Source organism: Macaca nemestrina, chromosome 11 (genome assembly GCF_043159975.1).
Source record: "Macaca nemestrina isolate mMacNem1 chromosome 11, mMacNem.hap1, whole genome shotgun sequence".
NCBI classification, from domain to species: Eukaryota; Metazoa; Chordata; class Mammalia; order Primates; family Cercopithecidae; genus Macaca; species Macaca nemestrina.
The window spans coordinates 3,356,282-3,376,581 of NC_092135.1; the positions used below are offsets into that span (position 1 = coordinate 3,356,282).

A 20,300-nucleotide genomic window follows, 5' to 3' on the forward strand; every position below is an offset into this window, starting at 1 on the left:
CCTGGCCAATATGGTGAAACCCCATCTCTACTAAAAATACAAAAAATAGCCAGGCGTGGTGGTGCACACCTGTAGTCCCAGCTACTCAGGAGGCTGAAGCACGAGAACTGCTTGAACCCAAGAGGTGAAGGTTGCAGTGAGCCAAGATCATGCCACTGCACTCCAGCCTGCTGTGCTCCAGCCTGGGTGACAGAGCGCGACTCCATCTCAAAAAAAAAAAAAAAAAGTTTGAATTATTTAATTTCACAATATTCTGTCCCAGGAATCATTATATATATATATATATATAAAATATATATCATGTTTAATATTATACATGTAATATATATAATTATAACATATTATATAATTATATATGTGCGTTTAGCTTCATGACAACTCTGTGACATAAATGGTACTGTTATCCCCAACTTATAGGTGAGGACGTTGAAGCACAGAGAGGTTCAGCAACTTGCTCAAGGTCACACAGCTAGTAAGTTTCGTTTGTGTCTTCCCTGGTAGGGCTTGCTAGTGGCTCAAGCACAAGAAGCTGGGTCAGACTTAGAGACCTGGCTTCTTTGACATAGAAAAAAGCTAAGAGGACTTGAAACCTGATTCAACCCTCTCATTTGATACATGTGGAAACTGAGGCTCATAGAAGACTGGTAGCTTGTCCCGGCTCACCAAGTACAATAAGCCCAGTGACAGGGCCACAACCTAGGGCTCTAAGCCCCCAGTCTACAGCTCTGATGGTGCCAGGCTGTTGTTTATATTATTTGGTCTCTTGCTCCCTTACGTGTTCAGCAGATGGCAGTGTCTTCAGAGTGTCTCCAAATACATCTTACATTCATTTAGGGAATGCAGCGTCTCTGGGTTATCTGTTAAGGGAGGAAGCATTGTGGACTGCTGCAAGTTTGCCCCTCCATCCTTCTCTGTCCTTAGCACCCTTGGTGTGGGAAACAGCCTCTCTTCTGAGTGCCTCCCAATCACCGCCATGGGCCAACTGCACTGGGGTGGGGTGTGAGGGGTAGGGAGATGGCAGTCCTGAAAATGTAAGGCAGCCAAGACTCAGAAAGACACATCTGTGCCACTACAGAATTTCTCTACCAGCATCCAGGAGGGACAGCCAGCTGGTAGGAAGGAGCTCTGGGAACTCTCAGTAAGCTGTGTTTCCACTGATAAGCACACTGCTTTAACTAAGGCTCTGTATTCATTTGAAAGAGGTGTCCTGTCTTACTAAATTGTTGACTTTCTGAGTACAAAAGTTAGATCTGATGCTTCTTTGCAGCCTTCTAGAGCTAAGAACATTGTTGTGTGTCCAGAGTGTTTCTATCCACTCTCCAAACCACCAGTACAGTTAGTTTTAACGCTAAAATTCAGTAATTATCATCTGGCAATTGCATTGTTTATAACCCAACCACATTCCTGACTGCTGGACTTACATCTCTGGTGAAACTAAAAGGTTCTCTTCCACCGAAACTCTTCCTGGAATTTTCATCTTTTAATCCTGCTCCATTTACACAGGTGTACTCTGCATTTACACAGGTATACTCTCACCTTTAGAAGAGGGCTTAGAGCCTTGATATCTTCTATCAAGTGATTTGGTGTCGGGCATTGCTCATTCTTTGTTCTTCTGATTCTCAAGACTGCCTGAGAAGCTGCCATTCCCACAGCTGAAAATAAGGAATTTGGATTCCATGCTGTTTCCACCACATCGGAAAAGAATATCCGTGAACTCTCTTGCAGGAAAATGGGAATTTCCAGAGAGAAACCACTTCTCCCCTTTCTTCTCTTCCCACGTCCTCTTCAGGAGCCTATAATTGGGCTCTGCCAGCATACTCTGACTGGCTAACGAAGGGTCAGATATCTGTAGTAGTAACAAAACGCTCTTTTTCTACATGTCTACACCTCCTGGGGAATCTTTGCTTAAACCTCTACTGGCCCTCCTCCCATCAAAAGTCAAGAATGTTCCCCTCCCTGTCCAAGACTAAAATGAACAAGTAAGGAAATAGATTTTACTCAGCCTATTTCAACAGGGAGAGCACTCCAGAGACGATCAGTGTCTTGGCAGCGCAGTTTTGCCTTTTATAGGGAGGAAGGTGGAATGATTGACAGTTGGGATTGTTTTGCAATCAGGATAAATTTCAGTCAGGTGAACAGAAAATATTCTCTAACTAGTTTGGGGTCGGGGGAGTGTTCTAACCTCAACTAATTACTCGATTATCATCAGCAGGAATTTAAGGTCTGTCTGGCTTTATTAACAGGCTCAGAATAAAGGGGAAAGGTCTCTGTTTGTCCTCGTCACAGGCAAACAAGGGGGTCATCTGCACGCGTTTTATCTGAGTCACGTGGCGATGGGTGGTTCTTCACAGTGTGCCGTTCCAGACACACAAATAGACGAAGGGGTTTCTTAATCACCGCTGTTTTCTAGGAACACAGGGCTCAGGTAAAGTTCAACTTCACCTTCCTCGGTGTTTCATCAGGGGAACCCTTCTGGAAGCAAAGATGTGTACTTCTTACTGCTGGCCAAATAGCTTCTTAACAAGGATGAAAGAGAGGAAGACGCTGGGAGAGGAGGCGCCGTGGCTCGCGCCAGTTAGTAACGCATCACAGCTCGCGGTCGTCCTACTACAAGTCCCAGGGAGCAACGCTCGCTTTCTCCCCTACTGCGGGCGGGAACGAGGCGCCTCGGGGCCTGACGGGAACCACCGTGGTTTGGCTGAATGACGGAAAAGTCATTTGAGCGGGTCTTCATTTTTCGGAAGAGTATCTCAAAAGCTCTTCAAACAAGGCACGGACACAGAATCTAGAAAATGATAAAGAATCAATGATAACGTTATTTCCAAGGGGGCCAGACCGGGATCCACCCGAGCAAGGTATTTAATTAAAGCCCGAGCTCCAGCTCAGTTTTCCCAGGAGTCTCCTTTCCGGCCGTGCCTTGGCGTCAGTGCTGTTGCGTCTTCTCATTGGCCGGTTGACGCGTTGCGGCGCCTGCGCGCTGCATTCCTTTGAGGGTCGTGGGCAGACGCCATTTTGGCCCCAGCGGTGCTTCTAGGAAGTAGAGCGCCGGCTCGCGTGCCTGCCTGCCTGCCAGCCTGCCAGCCTGCCTCCGCTTCCAGGTCAAAGCATTCGCCGTTGCCGCTGCCGCTTTCTTACTCTCCGCACCCGTTAAGTTCTCCGGTCGGGCGGGAGTCTCTGAACACTCAGCCGCGCCTTCCGGGGTCACATCGCCTGGAAGGAGGTGACGGGGGCGGCGCGGGGCGCGGACACTCCCCGCTGAGAGTCCGCCTGCCATGGACTCGGAATATTACAGCGGCGACCAATCAGGTGGGGCAGGGACCTGGGGGACCGGGCTGGGGGGCGGAGCAGTTACTCGGCGGGTCTCGGCCTGGCACCCCGCGGGTGGGGGCAAGGAGGCCCCCGAAACCTTCCCTCCCGCGACCCGGCCCGAGGAGGGCAAGAGCCCACTGACCGGCTGCAAGCCTCGAAGCTAGAACGTTGGAGACGGGATTCTGGTGGGAAAGCTTTCTTCTGAATCGGCGAAGGTTTTTGCTGAAATTGGGAAGTCACTTTCGTATATTAAGCTCCTATTGTGTGCAAAGTGCTAGGGAAGGAGAGGTATCTTCTGTTAAGAGTTTTCAGTAGTTGAGTAGTTGGAGAATCCAAGGGGCGATGGGGCGGGGGAATCCTTCCTACACTTTTCACTCCTAAGGGAGTGGTTTAATCTTGCCTGCAACACCGGACATAAGTGCAGGACGCATGTTTCAGATGCATGCATAGAGTAAGGAATGCACTTCTGGCACTTGTGATTTTTGTGCCTTTCTTCCACCTTGAGACGGTTCCTCTTTCTCCTCACCTTCCTCACCGAAGTTTGGTCTCCTTTCTTTACTGTTTGTTTATTCTGTAAACTCTTAATGGGGCCCACTCTGCTGGCACGGCGCTCGGCACCTGAGATTAAGGATAAGTGAAGCAGAACCTGGTGTGGGAAACACGTGGGGTTTGCTTTCCCTTTGTGTGCTAGTTGTATTGGGGGTTCTGTCTCAAAAGTTCTTAAATACACCCACTATGTAGCCACAAAAATTGAAAATTAAAAAAAAATAAAAAAAAAACTTGAGTTCTCAATGGTTTAAGCGTTAAGCTCTTTACTGTTTTGAGTTCATTGCTTTTCCTTACATATGACAGTGAATTGTAATGACTGCAAAGGGTTTTCCAAGCATTCACTGCTTAAAAACACCTTCCTAAGCCAGGTGCGGTGGCTTATGCCTGTAATCCCAGCACTTTGGGAGGCGTAGGCGGCCAATGGCTTGAACCCAGGAGTTCGAGACCAGCCTGGGCAACATAGTGACACCACCCCCACCCCGCCACGCCCCTACCCCCCACCCCCAACCCTCGTCTCTACAAAAAAATGCGAAAATTAGTGTGGTGGTGCACACCTGTAGTCCCAGCTACTCAGGAGGCTGAAGTGGGAGGATCCTTTGAGCCCTGAGCCTGGGAGGCAGAGGTTGCAAGTGAGCGAAATTACACCACTGCACTCCAGCCTGGGCGACAGAGCAAGACTCTGTCTCGGAAAAAAAAAGAAAAACACTTTCCTGATACTTTCAAAATAGTTTTTTTTCCATTCATTTGTGTTTTTAAGTTACTTTTTAAAAAGTGGACTGGGCACGGTGGCTCATGCCTGTAATCCCAGCACTTTGGGAGGCTGAGGTGGGCGGATCACCTGAGGTCAGGAGTTTGAGACCAGCCTGGCCAACATGGTGAAACCCTTTCTCTACTAAAAATACAAAAAATTAGCCAGGTGTGGTGGCGGGCGCCTGTAATCCCAGCTGCTCAGGAGGCTGAGGCAGGAGAATCACTTGAACCCTGGGGGTGGAGGTTACAATGAGCTGAGATCACGCCATTTGCACTCCAGCCTGGACAAAAGGAGCAAAAAAAAAAAAAAAAAAAGTAATTGTATGTAATACCTGTACATAGGTTAAGTACTAAAAGAGGTAACAGAAAAATAGCAGTTCCCTGACTTACTCCCTCCACCCACTTCACATTCTTTTAGCTGTTTGGGGTGTTTACCTGTGTATTCCTAATTCGTTCACACTCTTGCTGCATCATTTTTAGGCATTCTCTAATGATGTTCTGTTATGCTAGGACATTTTAGCCTATGTGCCCCCTTCTCCCCTGTCTTCCCACTGTTGCAGCATAATTGTTAAACTTCAAAACTATTATTTTTATCATGACCGTATATTCTTCTTAGCTAAGTAGATTAGCTCATTAATATGATAGTATCATAATGATTCTTCTTCCCCCCCCCCATGTGGCTGCCTAAAGGAGAATGTGATTTCATTCTTATAGAACGTTTTGGTTTTCCTGTAGTTGACTACATTTTTTAAAACTTGCTTATTTTTATAAAACTGTTAAGTCTTCCTATCTTCTCAACCCTAACTTCCTCTCAATACGATTTTACTCTGTATTTTTAAAGCATTGGGGCTGGGTGTAATCCCAGCACTTTAGGAGGCAAAGGCAGGAGGATCGCTTGAGGCCAGGAGTTTGAGACCAGCCTGGACAACATAGCAAGACCCCATTTCAACAAAAATATTAAAGAAAGTTGGGTAACAGTTTTTATTTACAATTTTATATATGCTTTTCTTGAAGAAATTTTCAGTAGTTTTGGACTGGAGTTCCTTGTGTTCTTCATTTGTAAACAAATACTTACTGTATATCAGGTACTAGGCAGTGTTCTGGGCTCCAGAGATTTAGCAGTGAACCAAAATCCCTGTTCTTGTGGCACTTTCATTCAAGTGAAGAAGACCCACATTAAACAAAATAACTTCAGGTAGTAATATTAGAAGGTGGTAAATGCCCTGTAGAGAAAGACAGACCCAATTTTAACATGAAGTTGAAATAAATTGTTGACTTGGTGTTTAGTGTTGTTTCTTAAGCTACAAATTGTTTTTATGGTGTAGTTTTGCTGCCACATATTTCACAGTACGTGTTAGGATTGTTGGTATTTGTATGAGTATTGTCTTATTCAAAATATTAGCATCTTTAGTTATGCTTCCTCAGTGGTAACTTTTGCATTTACGTTATTCTTGATTCAGTGTGTTCATTTCACTGTAGATGTCATTCATCTTACACCATAAGTTGGTTTTTGTTTTGTTTTTAATCAGATGATGGTGGTGCTACCCCAGTACAGGATGAACGAGATTCAGGGTCAGACGGTGAGGATGATGTAAATGAGCAACACTCCGGATCAGACACTGGAAGTGTAGAACGTCATTCAGAGGTATTGGCTAACCAACATCTTTGGGAGGGCTTTTCCCTTGCATTCTGTGAGACCTGTTATGTTATAGGAGTTACAGAATCTCTGTGACAGTTTAGGGTTTAATCTCTGAGAGAAAAGGAGCATAAGTTAATAGAAAACTGCTTGAAAAATAAATAGGGGTGGTCTGGTTACTGTTGAAATCACAGTGAAATACGTTCTGATTGGGTCACATTTCAAATGTTGGGCAGCTTTCAACTGTGCGTATTGATTCAGAAAATGGGCCTGGCCTTTGATATTTGGCTAAGTTTCCCTATTCTGCAATAACGTTGTAGTGGGGCATTGAGCATTTGCAATCTGAAGGAATACCACTTGAAGGTTACAGGGGTTATCACCTGTCAAAATTTATGTCAGCATTTGCCCTTCTCATTTTGAACTGTTATGGTGTGTATAAAGTATGTAATAATGTTTTTTTTTTTTTTTTTGAGACAGTCTTGGCTCTGTAACACAGACTGGAGGTACAGTGGTGAGATCTTGGCTCGCTGCAGCCTCCGCCTCGTGTGCCCAAGACATCCTCCCACCTCATAGCCTCCTGAGTAGCTGGGACTACAGGCACAGGCCACCACATCCAGCTATTTTTGTTTTCTTGGTAGAGTCAGGGTTTCACCATGTTGGCCAGGCTGGTCTCAAACTCCTGACCTCAAGTGATCTGCCCGCCTCAGCCTCTCAAAGTGCTAGGATTACAGGCGTGAGCCACCACACCTGGCCCGCAAATATAATTTTAAGAGCTGTTTCTGTTTAATAATACGGAATAGTATTGGGTTTTGTGTACATTTTAACATATTTGGCCTAATACATAAATATTTCAGAACTGCTTTATTTGCCTTTCTGGTTATACATCATGTTAACAAGATAAAATTGGGAAATTTTTCAATAAATTAACCTTAAGTCTTCAGTAGACATGACTGAAACAAATAGGAATGATAAAGATGGAAAGATTTAAGAACTTTCTGTGCCTTATATTTTTCTTGATTACACATATGCAGAAAATTGTTCAATTTTTAGTAGGTATGATTAGAGATTATATTATTGACTCTGTCCTTTGACAGTATATCATACATTCAGCAAGTATTTATTGAGCGCCTAATATGTGTCAGACTCTTTTTGCAGGTGCTTTGGACTTATCAGTGACTAGAAGTTAAAATCTTTCTCTTCTTAGGTATGTTTTTCCAGTAGGGGGAGAAAGACATTCAGCAATAAACTTTTTTTTTTAATTGTGTAGTTTGCTGGAAGGTAACATGCTGTGAAGAAAACATAATTAGAACAGAACAAAGGATGGAGGTCAGGCTTTGGTGTTAAATAGGGACCATATAGGCCTTTTATTAAGAAAGTGGCATTTGAACCAAGGTGTGAAGGGAGGCAAAGGAATAGCCGTGTGGATATGGACGTTAGGGGAAGAACTTCCCTGGCAAAGACCCCAAGGTGAGAGTGTGCTTGATGGCTTCAAGGAGCCAGTGTAACTGAAGTGGGGTCAGTAAGAAGTAGGGGAGGTCAGAGAACTAAATGTGGGTTTGGAAAAGGCTCATATATTTTGATGTCACTCAGGTATTTTTCTGTGCTTTTAAACATTCAGAGTAAATTCCAATATTTTAATTAATGATAGTTGGAAGTTACTTAATAATGTGTATGTTGTTACAGTCAGTGCATTTAGTGTGTGATATTTTAAGTTTCCACTTTGGAAACAGTATTCGGAGATTAACCACTGACAGTTTAGAACACAGTAGGGTAGTCATCTCATGGCCTCCTGGTGCAGTTACAAGTTCAGGTTACCCTAAGCATCTTTTTTTTTTTTTAAATAATATGGATTCTAAATCAATAAATGTGCCTGTTTGTGAAAATTTGGAAATCACAGACTGTCCCAGACTTAAACAATAGTTTGACTTAAAAATTTTCAACTTTGCAATGTTGCAAGTGCTGTATGCATACTTTGAGTACCCATACAACCATTCTGTTTTTCACAGTACTCAATAAATTACATGAGATACTCAACATTCTGTTATAAAATAGGTTTTGTGTTGGGTGATTTTGTCCAACTGTAGACCTTACCTCTGGAGCACATCTAAGGTAGGCTAGGCTAAGCTGTGATGTTTAGTGGGTTAGATGTATTAAATGCATTTTTGGCTTAATGATATTTTCAACTTACTATGGGTTTATCAGGCTATAACCCCATAAGAAGTTGAGGTGCTCCTGTATCTGTAAAGTTTAAAGAAAAAAATTAAAACCAGCATACTCCAACTACAGAAATGACTGTGAGTCATTTCTGTATATGACTTTTCTGTATATGACTTTTCTGAATAATGACTTTTCACATTATTTCTCCTGCAGTTTCATTCTGTCCCATGTATATGATGTGTATATATTTTAACTTTACTTGAGATTTTACTATATATATTTTGTATCTTTCTATCTATATCTATATATTTTGAGACAGAGTCTTGCTCTGTCCCAGGCTGGAGTGCAGTGGCGTGATCTCGGCTCACTGCAACCTCCGCCTCCCGGGTTCAAGCGATTCTCCTGCCTCAGCCTCCTGAGTAGCTGGGATTACAGGTGTGCACCACCACGCCTGGCTAATTTTTGTAATTTTAGTAGAGACAGGGTTTCACCATGTTGGCCAGGCTGGTCTCAAACTCCTGACCTTTTGATCCGCTGGCCTTGGCCTCCTAAAGTTCTGGGATTACAGGCGTGAGACGCTGCACCCAGCCTATATATTATTTTTATGTCTTCGCTTAAGATTATACTTTTTAGGTGTTTCCCTGTGTCATTGAAGGTTCTCAATAAGTGTAATGTGTAATGGTTTCACAATAAGCAGCATTACTTAGCAATTTTCTAATTGTTGTAATTTATGCTGTTTAGCTGTTATATTAAATAACTGAAGCTGCCCTGAAGATTTTTGTACATAAACATTTGTGATTATTTTTTATTGTTTCCTTAGAAAACTGCCAGGAGAATTGAGATTAAAGAGACTAAGACATTTTAAGGCTCTTCATAGAATTCCTCTCCAGGAAGGTTATGCTAATTTGCTAAACCACTAGTACTTCAGGAGTGCCAGTTGTACTGTATATAAGTGTTGAGTTCTGTGTTAATGTTCTTTTGCCCATTTAAAATGACTTTTAAGAAGAAATTTTGTTTTCTCATTAAAAAAATTTTTTTAGAAGTAATGGGATGTTAAAAGAGTACAGTTGCATTAAATGAAGCAGTGCAAAGGACAGGCATGGTGGCTCATGCCTGTAATCCCAGGACTTCGGGAGGCCAAGGTGAGCAGATCATGAGGTCAAGAGATCAAGACCATCCTGGCCAACATGGTGAAACCCCGTCTATACTAAAAATACAAAAATTAGCCGAGCATGGTGGTTGGCGCCTGTAGTTCTAGCTACCTAGGAGGCTGAAGCAGGAGAATCTCTGGAACCCGGGAGGTGGAGGTTGCAGTGAGCGGAGATCGCGTCACTGCATTCCAGCCTGGCAACAAAGCGAGACTCGCTGTCTCACAAACAAGAACAAAACAAAAAAGATGGGGCAGTACGAATTACAGGTCCAAAGCCTAAAATATACTAGTTTCCTATTGAGGCTGTAACAACTTGATACAACTTGGTGGCTTAAGACAACAAAAAATTATTATCTTATAATTCTGGAGGTCAAGTCCGAAATGGGTCTCACTGGACTAAAATCAAGGTGTCACAGGGCTGTGTTATTCTCTGAGGAAAAGCACATTTCCTTGCTTTCTTCATTTTGCAGTGGCTACCTGCATTTCTTAGCTGAGGCTCCTTCCTCCATCTTCAAAACCAGCAGCATAGCGTCTTCACAACTCATTTTCTGACCTCTTGTTTCTGTCATCACATCTCTCTCTTACTCTGACCTTCCTGCATCCCTCCTGTACGAACCTTTGTAATTATAATGGGGCCTACCTGGATAATCCAGGGTAATGTCCCTAGTTCAAGGTCCTTACCTTAATTATATCTGCACAGTCCCTTGCATGTAAAGTGACATATTCACAGGTTCAACATGGACATTTTTGGGGGGCCATTATTTTGCTACCATAAGATGGTACTCACAGCATAATTTTCCCAATATTGGTACTTTTTTTTTTTTAACCCCTCGTCTGTATTTTAGAATTTAGGCTAGTGGTTTTTTTTAATTCATTTCATCTATAGTATTTACTCAGTACGTACATACACACACACACACACACACACACACACACACACAATCTTTAAGATAGTGGTCAGTATAGGAAATACTTATAAGATTTTGAAGACCAGTAATTTTTGCAGGTTTCTTAACCACTTTATTAGGAAGCTCCTTTAGTTATTAAAAAAAAGAAACATTTTTTCTTAAAATAATTGTATATGTCTATAAATAATCTCGGACAGGTGACAGAACAAGTCTCATATCAGACTAAGAAAACAAGAGTTTACTGTAACACATGTATGTAATGGGCTGTAAATCTTTCTGTTTAGGGAGCTTGTTCTGTCCATCTGTCTTTAATGGGCCTGCCTAATGGTCATTTCTAATAACATCTCTGTTTATTCTTGTATGGTTGGCTTTATTTTTTTCTCCAAGGTTTGAAAAACACTCAGTAATCAAGATAAATGATATTTAAAAACTCAAAATTAATGGAAAAAAATGAGCAAAATATCAAAAATTTGAAGTTAGGATCAGTAACAATGCTGTGTTGGTCTATATTTGAGCCAGAGGGAAAAGGAAAAACCAGTACCAGTTACCTTGTCTTCACATTTTAAATATTTTGTTCATCATGGGTTTTTTTGCATCAACGTTGATCTTTAAAAAGCACCTGTCTTGGGCTGGGCTCAGTGACTCACTCCTGTAATCCCAGCACTTTAGGAGGCCGAGGTGGGTGAATCACCTGAGGTCAAGAGTTGGAGACCAGCCTGGCCAACATGGTGGTGAAACCCTGTCTCTACTAAAAATACAAAAAATTAGCCAGGCGTGGTGACAGGCACTTATAATCCCAGCTACTTGGGAGCCTGAGGCAAGAGAATCGCTTGTACGGGGAGGCAGAGGTTGCAGTTATCTGAGACCATGCCATTGCGCTCCAGCCTGGGCAACCAGAGTGAAACTGTCTCAAAAAAAAAAAAAAAAAAGAATCGCCTGTCTTTTAAAAAGCAGCTTTTCTTTTTCCCCTCCCCTCCACTCCCCGTTCCTTTCCTGGCAGAATCTTACACGGTAGCCCAGGCTGGAGCATAGTGGCACAATCACAGCTCACTGCAGCCTCAACCTCCCAGGCTTAAATGATCCAGACCTCAGCCTCCCAAGTAGCTGGGACGATAGGCATGCACCAGTACACGCAGCTAATTTTTGTATTTATAGTAGCAGTGGGGTTTTGCCGTGTTGCTTAGGCTGATCTCAAGCTCTTGGGCTCAAGCCATCTGCCTGCCTTGGCCTCCCAAAGTGCTGGGATTATAGGTATGAGCAACTGTGTCTGGCCCAAAAAAGGGCTCTGTCAAGATCGATTTACATACTATACAATTTACCTAAAGTGTGCAATTCAGTGATCTTTAGTATTTCATAGTAGCCCAGCTGTCACCACAGTCAATTTTAGAATTTTATCACGTAAGAAACACTTTTGCTGTTACCTTTCTAACCTCCTCTTCCCTTTGCCTACCCCTCCCCACCCCACAGTCCTCAGCAACCACTAATATACTTTCTGTCTCATAGAGTCCCTGTTCTGGACATTTCTTACAAATGGAATGATAAAATATGGTATTTTGTGATTTATTTCACTTAGCATAATATTTTCAGGGTGTAGCCATGTTGTAGCACATATCAGTACTTCATTCCTTTTTGTGGTAAATAATATTCCATTATATGGATCATACTACATTTCATTTATCCGTTCATCAGCTGATGACATTTGGGTTTTTTCTTTTGGTATTATGAAAAATGCTGCCGTAAACATTTGTATACAAAATTTCTGTGGACATACATTTTCAGTTCTCTTGGGTTTATTCCTAGAGAGGTAATTGCTGGGTCCTAACGTAATTCTGTATAATCATTTGAGGAACTGCCAGACTATTTTCCACAGTGGTTACACCATTTTACATTCACACCAGCTGAGTATTTAAGGGTTCTGATTTCTCCATACTCGTCGGCAATTATTACCTGACTTTTTGGGGTGTAGTTTTATTCTTTGCATTGGCTGTCTAGTTGTCCCATTGCCGTTTGTTGAAAAGACTTTTCTTTCCCTGTTGAATGGTCTTGGCATCCTTGTTGAAAATCTGTTGGCCATAGGATATTTGGCTTCATTTCTGGACTTTAAAATCTTTTTCATATCTGTGTCTATCCTTGTGCCTGTACTAGTGTATTAACTACTATTGCTTTGTAGTATGTTTTGATATTGGAGAGTATGAGTCCTAATTTTTTTTTTTTTCAAGATTCTTTTAGCCAATCTGGGTCCCTTGGAGTTACCTGTGTATTTTAGAATCAGTTTGTTGATTTCTGCGGAGATGTTAGCTGGGATTCTGCTAGGGGGATTGCACTGAATCTGTAGATCAATTTGGGGAATATTGCCATCTTGATAGTATAAGGTCTGTTCATCCAAGAACATGGGATGTCTATTTAAGTGTTTAATTGCTTTTAACAGTGATTTATAGTTTTCCGTGTATACATGTTGGATTTCTTTGTTACATTTATGAGTATGTTACTCTGATACTTAGTAAATGGAATTATTTTATTAATTTCATATTCATATTGTTCCTAAACATTTTTCCTACTATTTCTAATTTTATGACATTGCGGTAGAGGAACAAACCTTGTATATTGCTATTCTTTTAAATTTGTCGAGGTCCATTTTAGGGCCTAGCACATTGCCTATCCTGGAGAATGTTCCATGTGCTTAATAAGAATATATATTTTATTGTTGAATACAGGTTGTTTTTTTTTTTTTTAAACGAGCTCTTCTGTTACCCAGGTTGGTGTATTTGTGGCTCACTTTGACGCAGCGGGCATGTGAAAAAATTATGGCTCATTGTAACCTTCAACTCCTGGGCCAAGCAGTCTTCCCGCCTCAGGCTCCTGAGTTGCCAGGACTACGGCTGCGTACCATCATGCCTGGCTAATTTTAAATTGTTTTGTAGAGATGGATTTTGCTATGTTGCTCAGGCTGATCTCGAACTCCTGACCTCAGGTGGTCCTCCCACCCTGGCCTCTCAGCAGTGCTGGGATTACAGGTGTGAGCCATTGTGCCACGCCTAGTTCTTTAGATATCTGTTTGATTTAGTTGGTTTATAGTGTTGCTGAAGTCCTCTTTCGAGCTTATGTCTAGTAATTCTGTTCAGCTGTGTTTTTCTCTTCTGTTTTGTGTGTATGTATGTGTGTGGGTGGGGGAGGGGGGCAGGGTCTCACTGTTGCCCAGGGTGGAGTGCCATGACTCGATCTCAGCTCACTGCAACCTCTGCCTCCCAGGTTCAAGAGATTCTTCTGCTTCAGACTCCTTAGTGGTGGCTGGGACCACAGGCATACACCACCACGCCCAGCTAATTTTTGTGTTTTTTGTAGAGATGGGGTTTCGCCACGCTGCCTAGGATGCCTTCTGTATTTTTTTAAACACTGAGCTCTGGGTAGGGGGTGGAGGAGTGGGAGTAAGTTAGTAACCTGAAATCCTTTCAGCTTGCATCTCTTGGCATGGGCTCACAAGCCAGCGCAAGGGTGATTAGGGCCCCAGTATTCTCAGTGTGGCCCACCCAAGGTAGAGCCTTCTTTAAGCAAGTAAGGGTTGGTCAAAAGATGGGAATCTCCACTTCTCAACCGCAGTCTTTCGGAACTTAGCCACAGAAACAGGCTTCGGGAGCAGGATGAGAGATGCTGATGCCCTGCTCTTTCTGGAAAGGAAGCCCTCTGACTGAAGCAGGATAGAGAGGAGCTCTGTGTTTCTGGCTACAGCAATCTGGAGTGGCGTCAGCCTCACTGAATTGTGAGGTTGGAAGGAGGGATTGATCTTGGTTTAAATAGTCTCTTGTGGAATTTGTGTAGGCGTTTCTTCATTTGCCCTTTGCCATTAGGGCCGTTTGTAGAGACTTTAAGTGGTTGTTTTTAATAATTTTCACTGGGGAGAGGGTCAGTAGAACTTCTCATGCTGTGATGCCAAAAGTCCTTGTTTGGCTTGATGTTTATCTCTTACAGATTGGTCAGACTTTTGCGTATTCCTCAGTTTAAATCCCAAAGGGACCCATTATGCTTCTCTTGTCTGTTACTGCAATCTGTATTGGGCCCATTGAGCTCTTTGGTCTCAGGGAGATTCCTGTGTGTGTGTGTATGGGTGAGGTCCTTTGGGTCCTGCCTGTGGCCACACCTCCACAGAGAGCAGCCTTGTGTTGCTTTCCTGAACAAGAGATTCTTAGCAAGCCAGTTGTGGATATTTGGGTGCATGCCTGTATATTAACAGGACATTTAGCGTCTTGGTTACTGAGCATTAAATGAAATGCTAGTAACACATCCTCCCTATCGTTGATGACCAAAAACAACCCCTTGAATTTCCCACTAACCCGTTGGGTGAAGACCCAAAACCGCCGTTGGGTTGAAAACACTGAAATGGACAAATGAGGTGTAATAAACGTAAGAAAGGAAGCAAGAAATACTCAACAATGTAGAAAATGAGCGATTAAACTATAAATAGGACGTTTATAAGAATGGCAACGCACTATTGGAATTGTTTTCAAAGAATAGTGACATGGAGAATTGAACATGTTACTTGTGATGCAGCATTTTTTTGGAGGGTGCCACTTCCTGTTGGCGGGAAACCTCTGGGGCCAGCAGTGTCCCTGCTTGGGCCTCCCTGGGCTCCGGTCTCACTTGGACTCTCCCTGCCTGTTCGGCCTGGCAGGCTGCACTTGGTTTTTGCTACCGGCCTCTGCCAGCAAGACAGGTACAGAACGGCAAGAGGTGTGGGAATGAGCCGAGTGCAGGGTCTGGGTCTGGTCACGGCACACAGCCAGGTAGGTCAGCTGCTGCAGCAGGCGGGCAGCTCCAGGCACTGACACAGGTGCCGGCTCCGTGCGAGGCTGCAGCTGGACCCAGTGTGCCACAAGCAACTTCCATAGAAGGCACCAGTGTCCAGACTAGGGGGATGTGGTGGTGCCTGAAAACTCAGATGCCAGGAACTGCAGAGCCCCAAGGGTGTCACAGCTCGGTTGTTCCCACCGCCCAGGGCTTGGCAAGCAGGTGCGTGTTACAGCCCTGCTTTGGAGAGTCCCGAGGTCTGGGCTCTCGAGAAGCACTACAGCTCTTATTCATTCCTGCTGCCCACAGTGTTGGCGAACGGTGGTGTGTCACGCCCAGCAATTTCTCCCCCATTGCTGGGTAAGCAGGAGGGAGGGGTACAGTGTTACACTAACCCTTTTTGAATCCTCCATTTGGTGGGTCCCAAGTGCTTTTCCTGCATCCAAGAAGAATGAGGTTACACGGACAACTGAGAGTGAGCAGGGTGGAGAAGAGTTTTATTGAGCGACGGAACAGCTCAGCAGAGACGGGACCTGAAGTGGGCAGCCCCTTCCCAAAGGTGGGTTGTCCCCAACTGTGGCTAACTCTGGAGTTTTTATAGACTCAGAATTGGGGAGATACGGGCTGTAGGTAGCCTTGGGAAAGGCAGCATTTGATTAGTTAAAAATTAGTCTTATTCCGAAAGAACCACTAAGGAAAGAGCAGGCAAATGAGAATAAAGGTTCTCACTCCGGTCAGGTGCTCTAGCAGCTCAGTTTACTGCGTTTAAGCTATGTTTGACTTGAAGGTCATGTTTCATCAGGGACCCACCGCTATCTGCCTAGGAATTTGTCTGCTTCCCGCCGCTATTACTTGAAAGATACAGGCCATTATTGTGATTCTAGGTCCTAGTTTAATTGTTTTAAAATAAATTTACACAGAGAAGAGATTGAAAGGACTAAAATGTAAATGATGGTGATCTTTGGGTGTGATTCGCATTTGTTTTATTTCTGCAGTGCTCATTAATCTTTCAAATCAAAGGGAAAATAATTTGGTAGAATACTATGACATTTTATATGGTAACCCATTTTTATAAGCATGCAACAGCTAACTCAAAATGTACTAAAAAATTCAAAATTTAGAAGAACCTTGTGAAGAACCCTTTCATGTAAAGATAAACCTTTCTTTACTAGCTGTTTTTTTCCTTTTTAAATTTATCTTTAATATATATTCCCTTACTAAAAAATTGTAACTATTAGGTATCAAATTGTCTTTTCCTCGTAGATTAGATGGAAGGATACATGGAAAGGTAGTTTCTTGAATTTGAAGGAAAGGTATCGAAGTTTAGATTTCTCAATCCAGAAGCCTGTAGAAGTTTTACACATCTGTCTTTGAAGATTTTGTATTCCCAACTACCCCTGTACCTCATGTGCAGCCCGAGATAGTTGACATTTATTTCTCTGTCCCCAACTGTGTTATTATATGGTTTCCAAATCAAGTTAATTAAACTTTTTTTTTTTTTTTTTTTTTTGAGACACAGACTCACTCTTACACCCTGGCTGGAGTGCAGTGGTGTGATCTTGGCTGACTGCAACCTCCGCTTCCTGGGCTCAAGCAATTCTCCTGCCTCAGCCTCCTGAGTAGCTGGGACTACAGGCATGCGCCACACACCCAGCTAATTTTTGTATTTTTAGTAGAGATGGGGTTTCACCCTATTGGCCAGGCTGGTCTTGAACTCCTGACCTCAGGTGATCCTCCCACCTTGGGCTCCCAAAGTGCTGGGCCGATGGGTGTGAGCCACCGTGCCTGGCCAGATAATTAAACCTTTAGATTGGAATGCACTTCCCAAAAAATTGGCACTATTGCTTAAGTTTATTTAATGTGTGAAGATTTATTATTCATGTCTTTCTGTAAACGTTTTTGAATGTTGATTGTTTACTAGGCATAGCAATGCAAACTTAAAACTTTAAGATGTCTGTGTGGGTGCGGCAGACCTATAAATAGGTGACTACAATATAGTATGTCATTGTAGCAAGGATACATACCAAGCACTGAGAGGAAGGGAGGATGGGCTTAGTAGCCATGATATTTCAGCTGACAGAAGGAGAGACATTGCCAGTTGGAGAAACGGGTTAGGGGTGGCGGTAATTCTGTCTAGCTAGAAGAGCAACAGATACAGGGCCTAACATTAAGAAGGACTTGATATATTTCAGGAATGATTGTTGTGGCTAGAAAATGGAATAGCTTAATGGAAAGTGATGCTGAATAAGTAAGTTTGGGTAGATGGCTTCACACCTTTTGTGGTAGGACAGATAGGGAAGAAGGGGGAAAACTCTCTAAAAATCTTTTTGAATAGTCATCTCTGAAAGTGTAACTTTTTAATAAAGCAGTTTGAGCACCAAGCGGAGGGGTGGCCGTCAAATGTGACCTAGTTATAACTAGTTGCCGATTCTAGTTTTTGTTATTTTTACCATATATTCTTTTAGACAGTATATTTGCCAGTTAGCTGTGTGGTTTTGTTTCAGCTGGTTTCTGTTTCATGGAAAATGTATCAGAGGAAATGCATCAAAGGAAATGCATATCTTAACATCCAGAAGCGTGTAGATTTCATCTGTGTATAAAAGTGCCCTCCCGAGTGTCCCACAGGAAAAAATGGAGTGTGAGACATTGAGGAAGATGTTGTTTGGAAATGGTACCTGGCTTCTCACGGTTTTTTGACTGTGAGCAAAGCGCAGTGGGCCCAGCCATCTGCCCTTGAAGTCAGTGACAACGCCGTTAGCTCCAGCATTACTTGAATTGAGTAAAGATGGCAGTCTGCTCTTGTTTGGATCTTTCCACCAGGGGGTTGTGTTAGTATAAGGAAAGCATCCTTATGGGGAGGACATCAAAACAACTAAAAGATTTGTCTTGGCCATTGCTGTCCTATATCTTATTAGTTCTTTTGATTCTGTCTACATTTTCCTTTGTTTTTGTTTTTAGTCTTTGTCTCTGATTCTAATAATGTTTAATGCAAACATTATTTTCCATTTGTTTTATGTTAAGCGTTGCTTGTGGGGTTTGTTTTTCATTTTAGTGAGTATATTTTGAGTGTCTTTTTTATGCCGCAGGTAAAAGATACATTTTTACAGAATAGCCTCGGATCTTAAGGTCGGATCTTAAGGTCGGTGTATCAGATAAATGTAAATAAGTGTGTAAGTCACCTTTCAGTGAAATGTGAGCGTATAAGATGCCATGGGGATATGAAGGGAGGGAATGGCTAACCAGGTCAGCAGCCGTCACGGGATGTATTTGAGCTGAGTCTTGAAGGGGGGAGTGTTTTGTAATTAATTAATGAGATTGTGTTATTGATGGCACATAACATTTATTGAACGCTCACAGGCTCTGTGCTAACTGCTTTGCATGCTTTTATTCCTCAGAACTGCCCTCTACGGTATAGACACTATTCCTAATTCCATCAGATCAAGGACATGGAAACTTGGAAGAGTTAAGAAAATGTCCTTTGATCACGTAGTAGAAAGTAACAGAGCTGGGGCTTGGACCTCAGGTCTTTCTGACTCTAAACTCCACGGCCTTAACTGTCACATTATCTTGCACGAGGTCTGTTCTTTCTGCTAGAGAGAAAGGTGGAAGAGACTTCAGGAGATGAGTATTTTTGGCAAGTTTTTAGGCATGAAAAAGACAAGGTACAAGAGAGAGACTCTTGGTAAAGGGAACAGCATTTGTAAAGGCGCAAGGTTAGCAGTTCCACTCTACTGAAACTGGAGTCGAATTTCCGAAATGTGGTCAAAATCATGTGGACCACATGTCAAAATTCAGATTCTGTGACACGTTTCCCAGATACACTGAATTAATATCTGTAGGTGAGAAGCACCAAAAGTTTGTATGGTTTTCTCCAAAGTTCCCCAAGTGATTTTTGTGCATACTGAAGTTTGGGAACTGCTGCTGTAACACATAGGGTTGATGGTGAGTGGAAAGAAGTGAGTCTGAAGAGGTAGGCAGGAGTTTGCATCATTATCATAAAATCCTAAACTTTACTGGGAGGCCAAGGCAGAAGGATAACTTGAGGCCAGGCGTTTGAGAGCAGCCTAGGCTCCACAGACTCTGTCTCTACAAAACAAAAAAAATCCGGACGTGGTGGCATGTGCCTGTAGTCCCAGCTGCTTGGGAGACTGAGGCAGGACGATCTCTTGGGCCCAGGAGTTCAAGGCTGTACTGAGCTATGGTTATGCTAGTGCACTCCAGCCTGGGTGACAGAGTCATACCTTGTCTCAAAAAGACAAACCAACCAAACAAAAAACAAGGTTTGTATAGATTTTTTTGTTGTTGTTGTTACTCATCAGGAGTGCCTTTGTTTCTGACTCTTATTCTAAGATCAACTTTTGATAGACAAGGGACATTCTGGTTTATAGCTTCATTATATTAAGTGTGTGCTTGGGAGTTTCTCAGTGTTGCAGCACTCCAGGAACTACGTTGGATTGACAGCATTATGTTATTTTACTGCAGGGTTTCTCAGATTCTTTCATGCTCATTAAACTAATACGCATTGACAGAGTCCTGTATGATAGTTTCAGCTGTGTCTTCTGGAACCCGGGTCCAGTGAAACATGCTTTTGGACATGCTTCTGTAGATACTTCCTCATGGAATTTACTGTGTGGCTTAGTGGGGAGCGTTTTTCCAGTTTATAATGGTAGAGTAGTATATACAACATCAAGTACTTTGAGTTTGACACTTCTGACCAGTCAAGAAGAAACAAAGTGTCCTGAGTTATTTGGGTCTGTACAAGTTTCCATTTGACAATGTAATACTTTGAATACTTTACAAATTATTATTTGATTTATAGCAGTTTTATTTACTTGGCCGTTTAAGAATGTCAGTTATCTCTCTGTGTATTGTGGCCCTGGTCATCATAAGTGTAGTTATTCTTTGTATACTGAGATAAACAAGGTTGTTTATTATGATGGATAACCAGTAGTTGTTTATAACTGCAGTGTGATTGATGGCTAAGGAAGGAGGTATGAGGCATTATAGATGTTTCTTTTTCTTTCTTTCCTTCTTTTTTTTTTTTTTTTTGAGACGGAGT

General features: G+C 42.6%; 2 protein-coding genes across 8 annotated transcripts in view; one reads left to right on the forward strand and one right to left on the reverse strand.

Moving 5' to 3' along the window:
- Positions 1-2,395, reverse strand: part of LOC105492423 (myosin VIIB) — a 110,221-nt gene extending 107,826 nt beyond the window's left edge. Inside the window, exon 1 of the mRNA XM_071072513.1 lies at positions 1,537-2,395. The gene's annotated coding sequence lies outside the window, so the exon portion shown is untranslated. The remainder of the gene's footprint in view (positions 1-1,536) is intronic.
- A 55-nt stretch (positions 2,396-2,450) lies between these two features.
- LOC105492424 (interacts with SUPT6H, CTD assembly factor 1) overlaps positions 2,451-20,300 on the forward strand; it is a 46,598-nt gene continuing 28,748 nt past the window's right edge. For 4 of the 7 annotated variants that reach the window (XR_011609652.1, XM_011759511.3, XM_071072526.1 and 1 more), the window contains exons 1-2: positions 2,451-2,855; positions 6,138-6,253. Coding sequence is in view for 5 of the 7 variants with exons in the window: in XM_011759511.3 (XP_011757813.2) it covers positions 2,807-2,855; positions 6,138-6,253 (165 nt within the window). In the remaining 2 variants the exon portion in view is untranslated. Of the gene's footprint in view, positions 2,856-3,001; positions 3,307-6,137; positions 6,254-20,300 lie in introns of those variants that run through there. The other 3 variants (XM_071072527.1, XM_011759513.3, XM_071072528.1) reach the window with 2 other exon arrangements.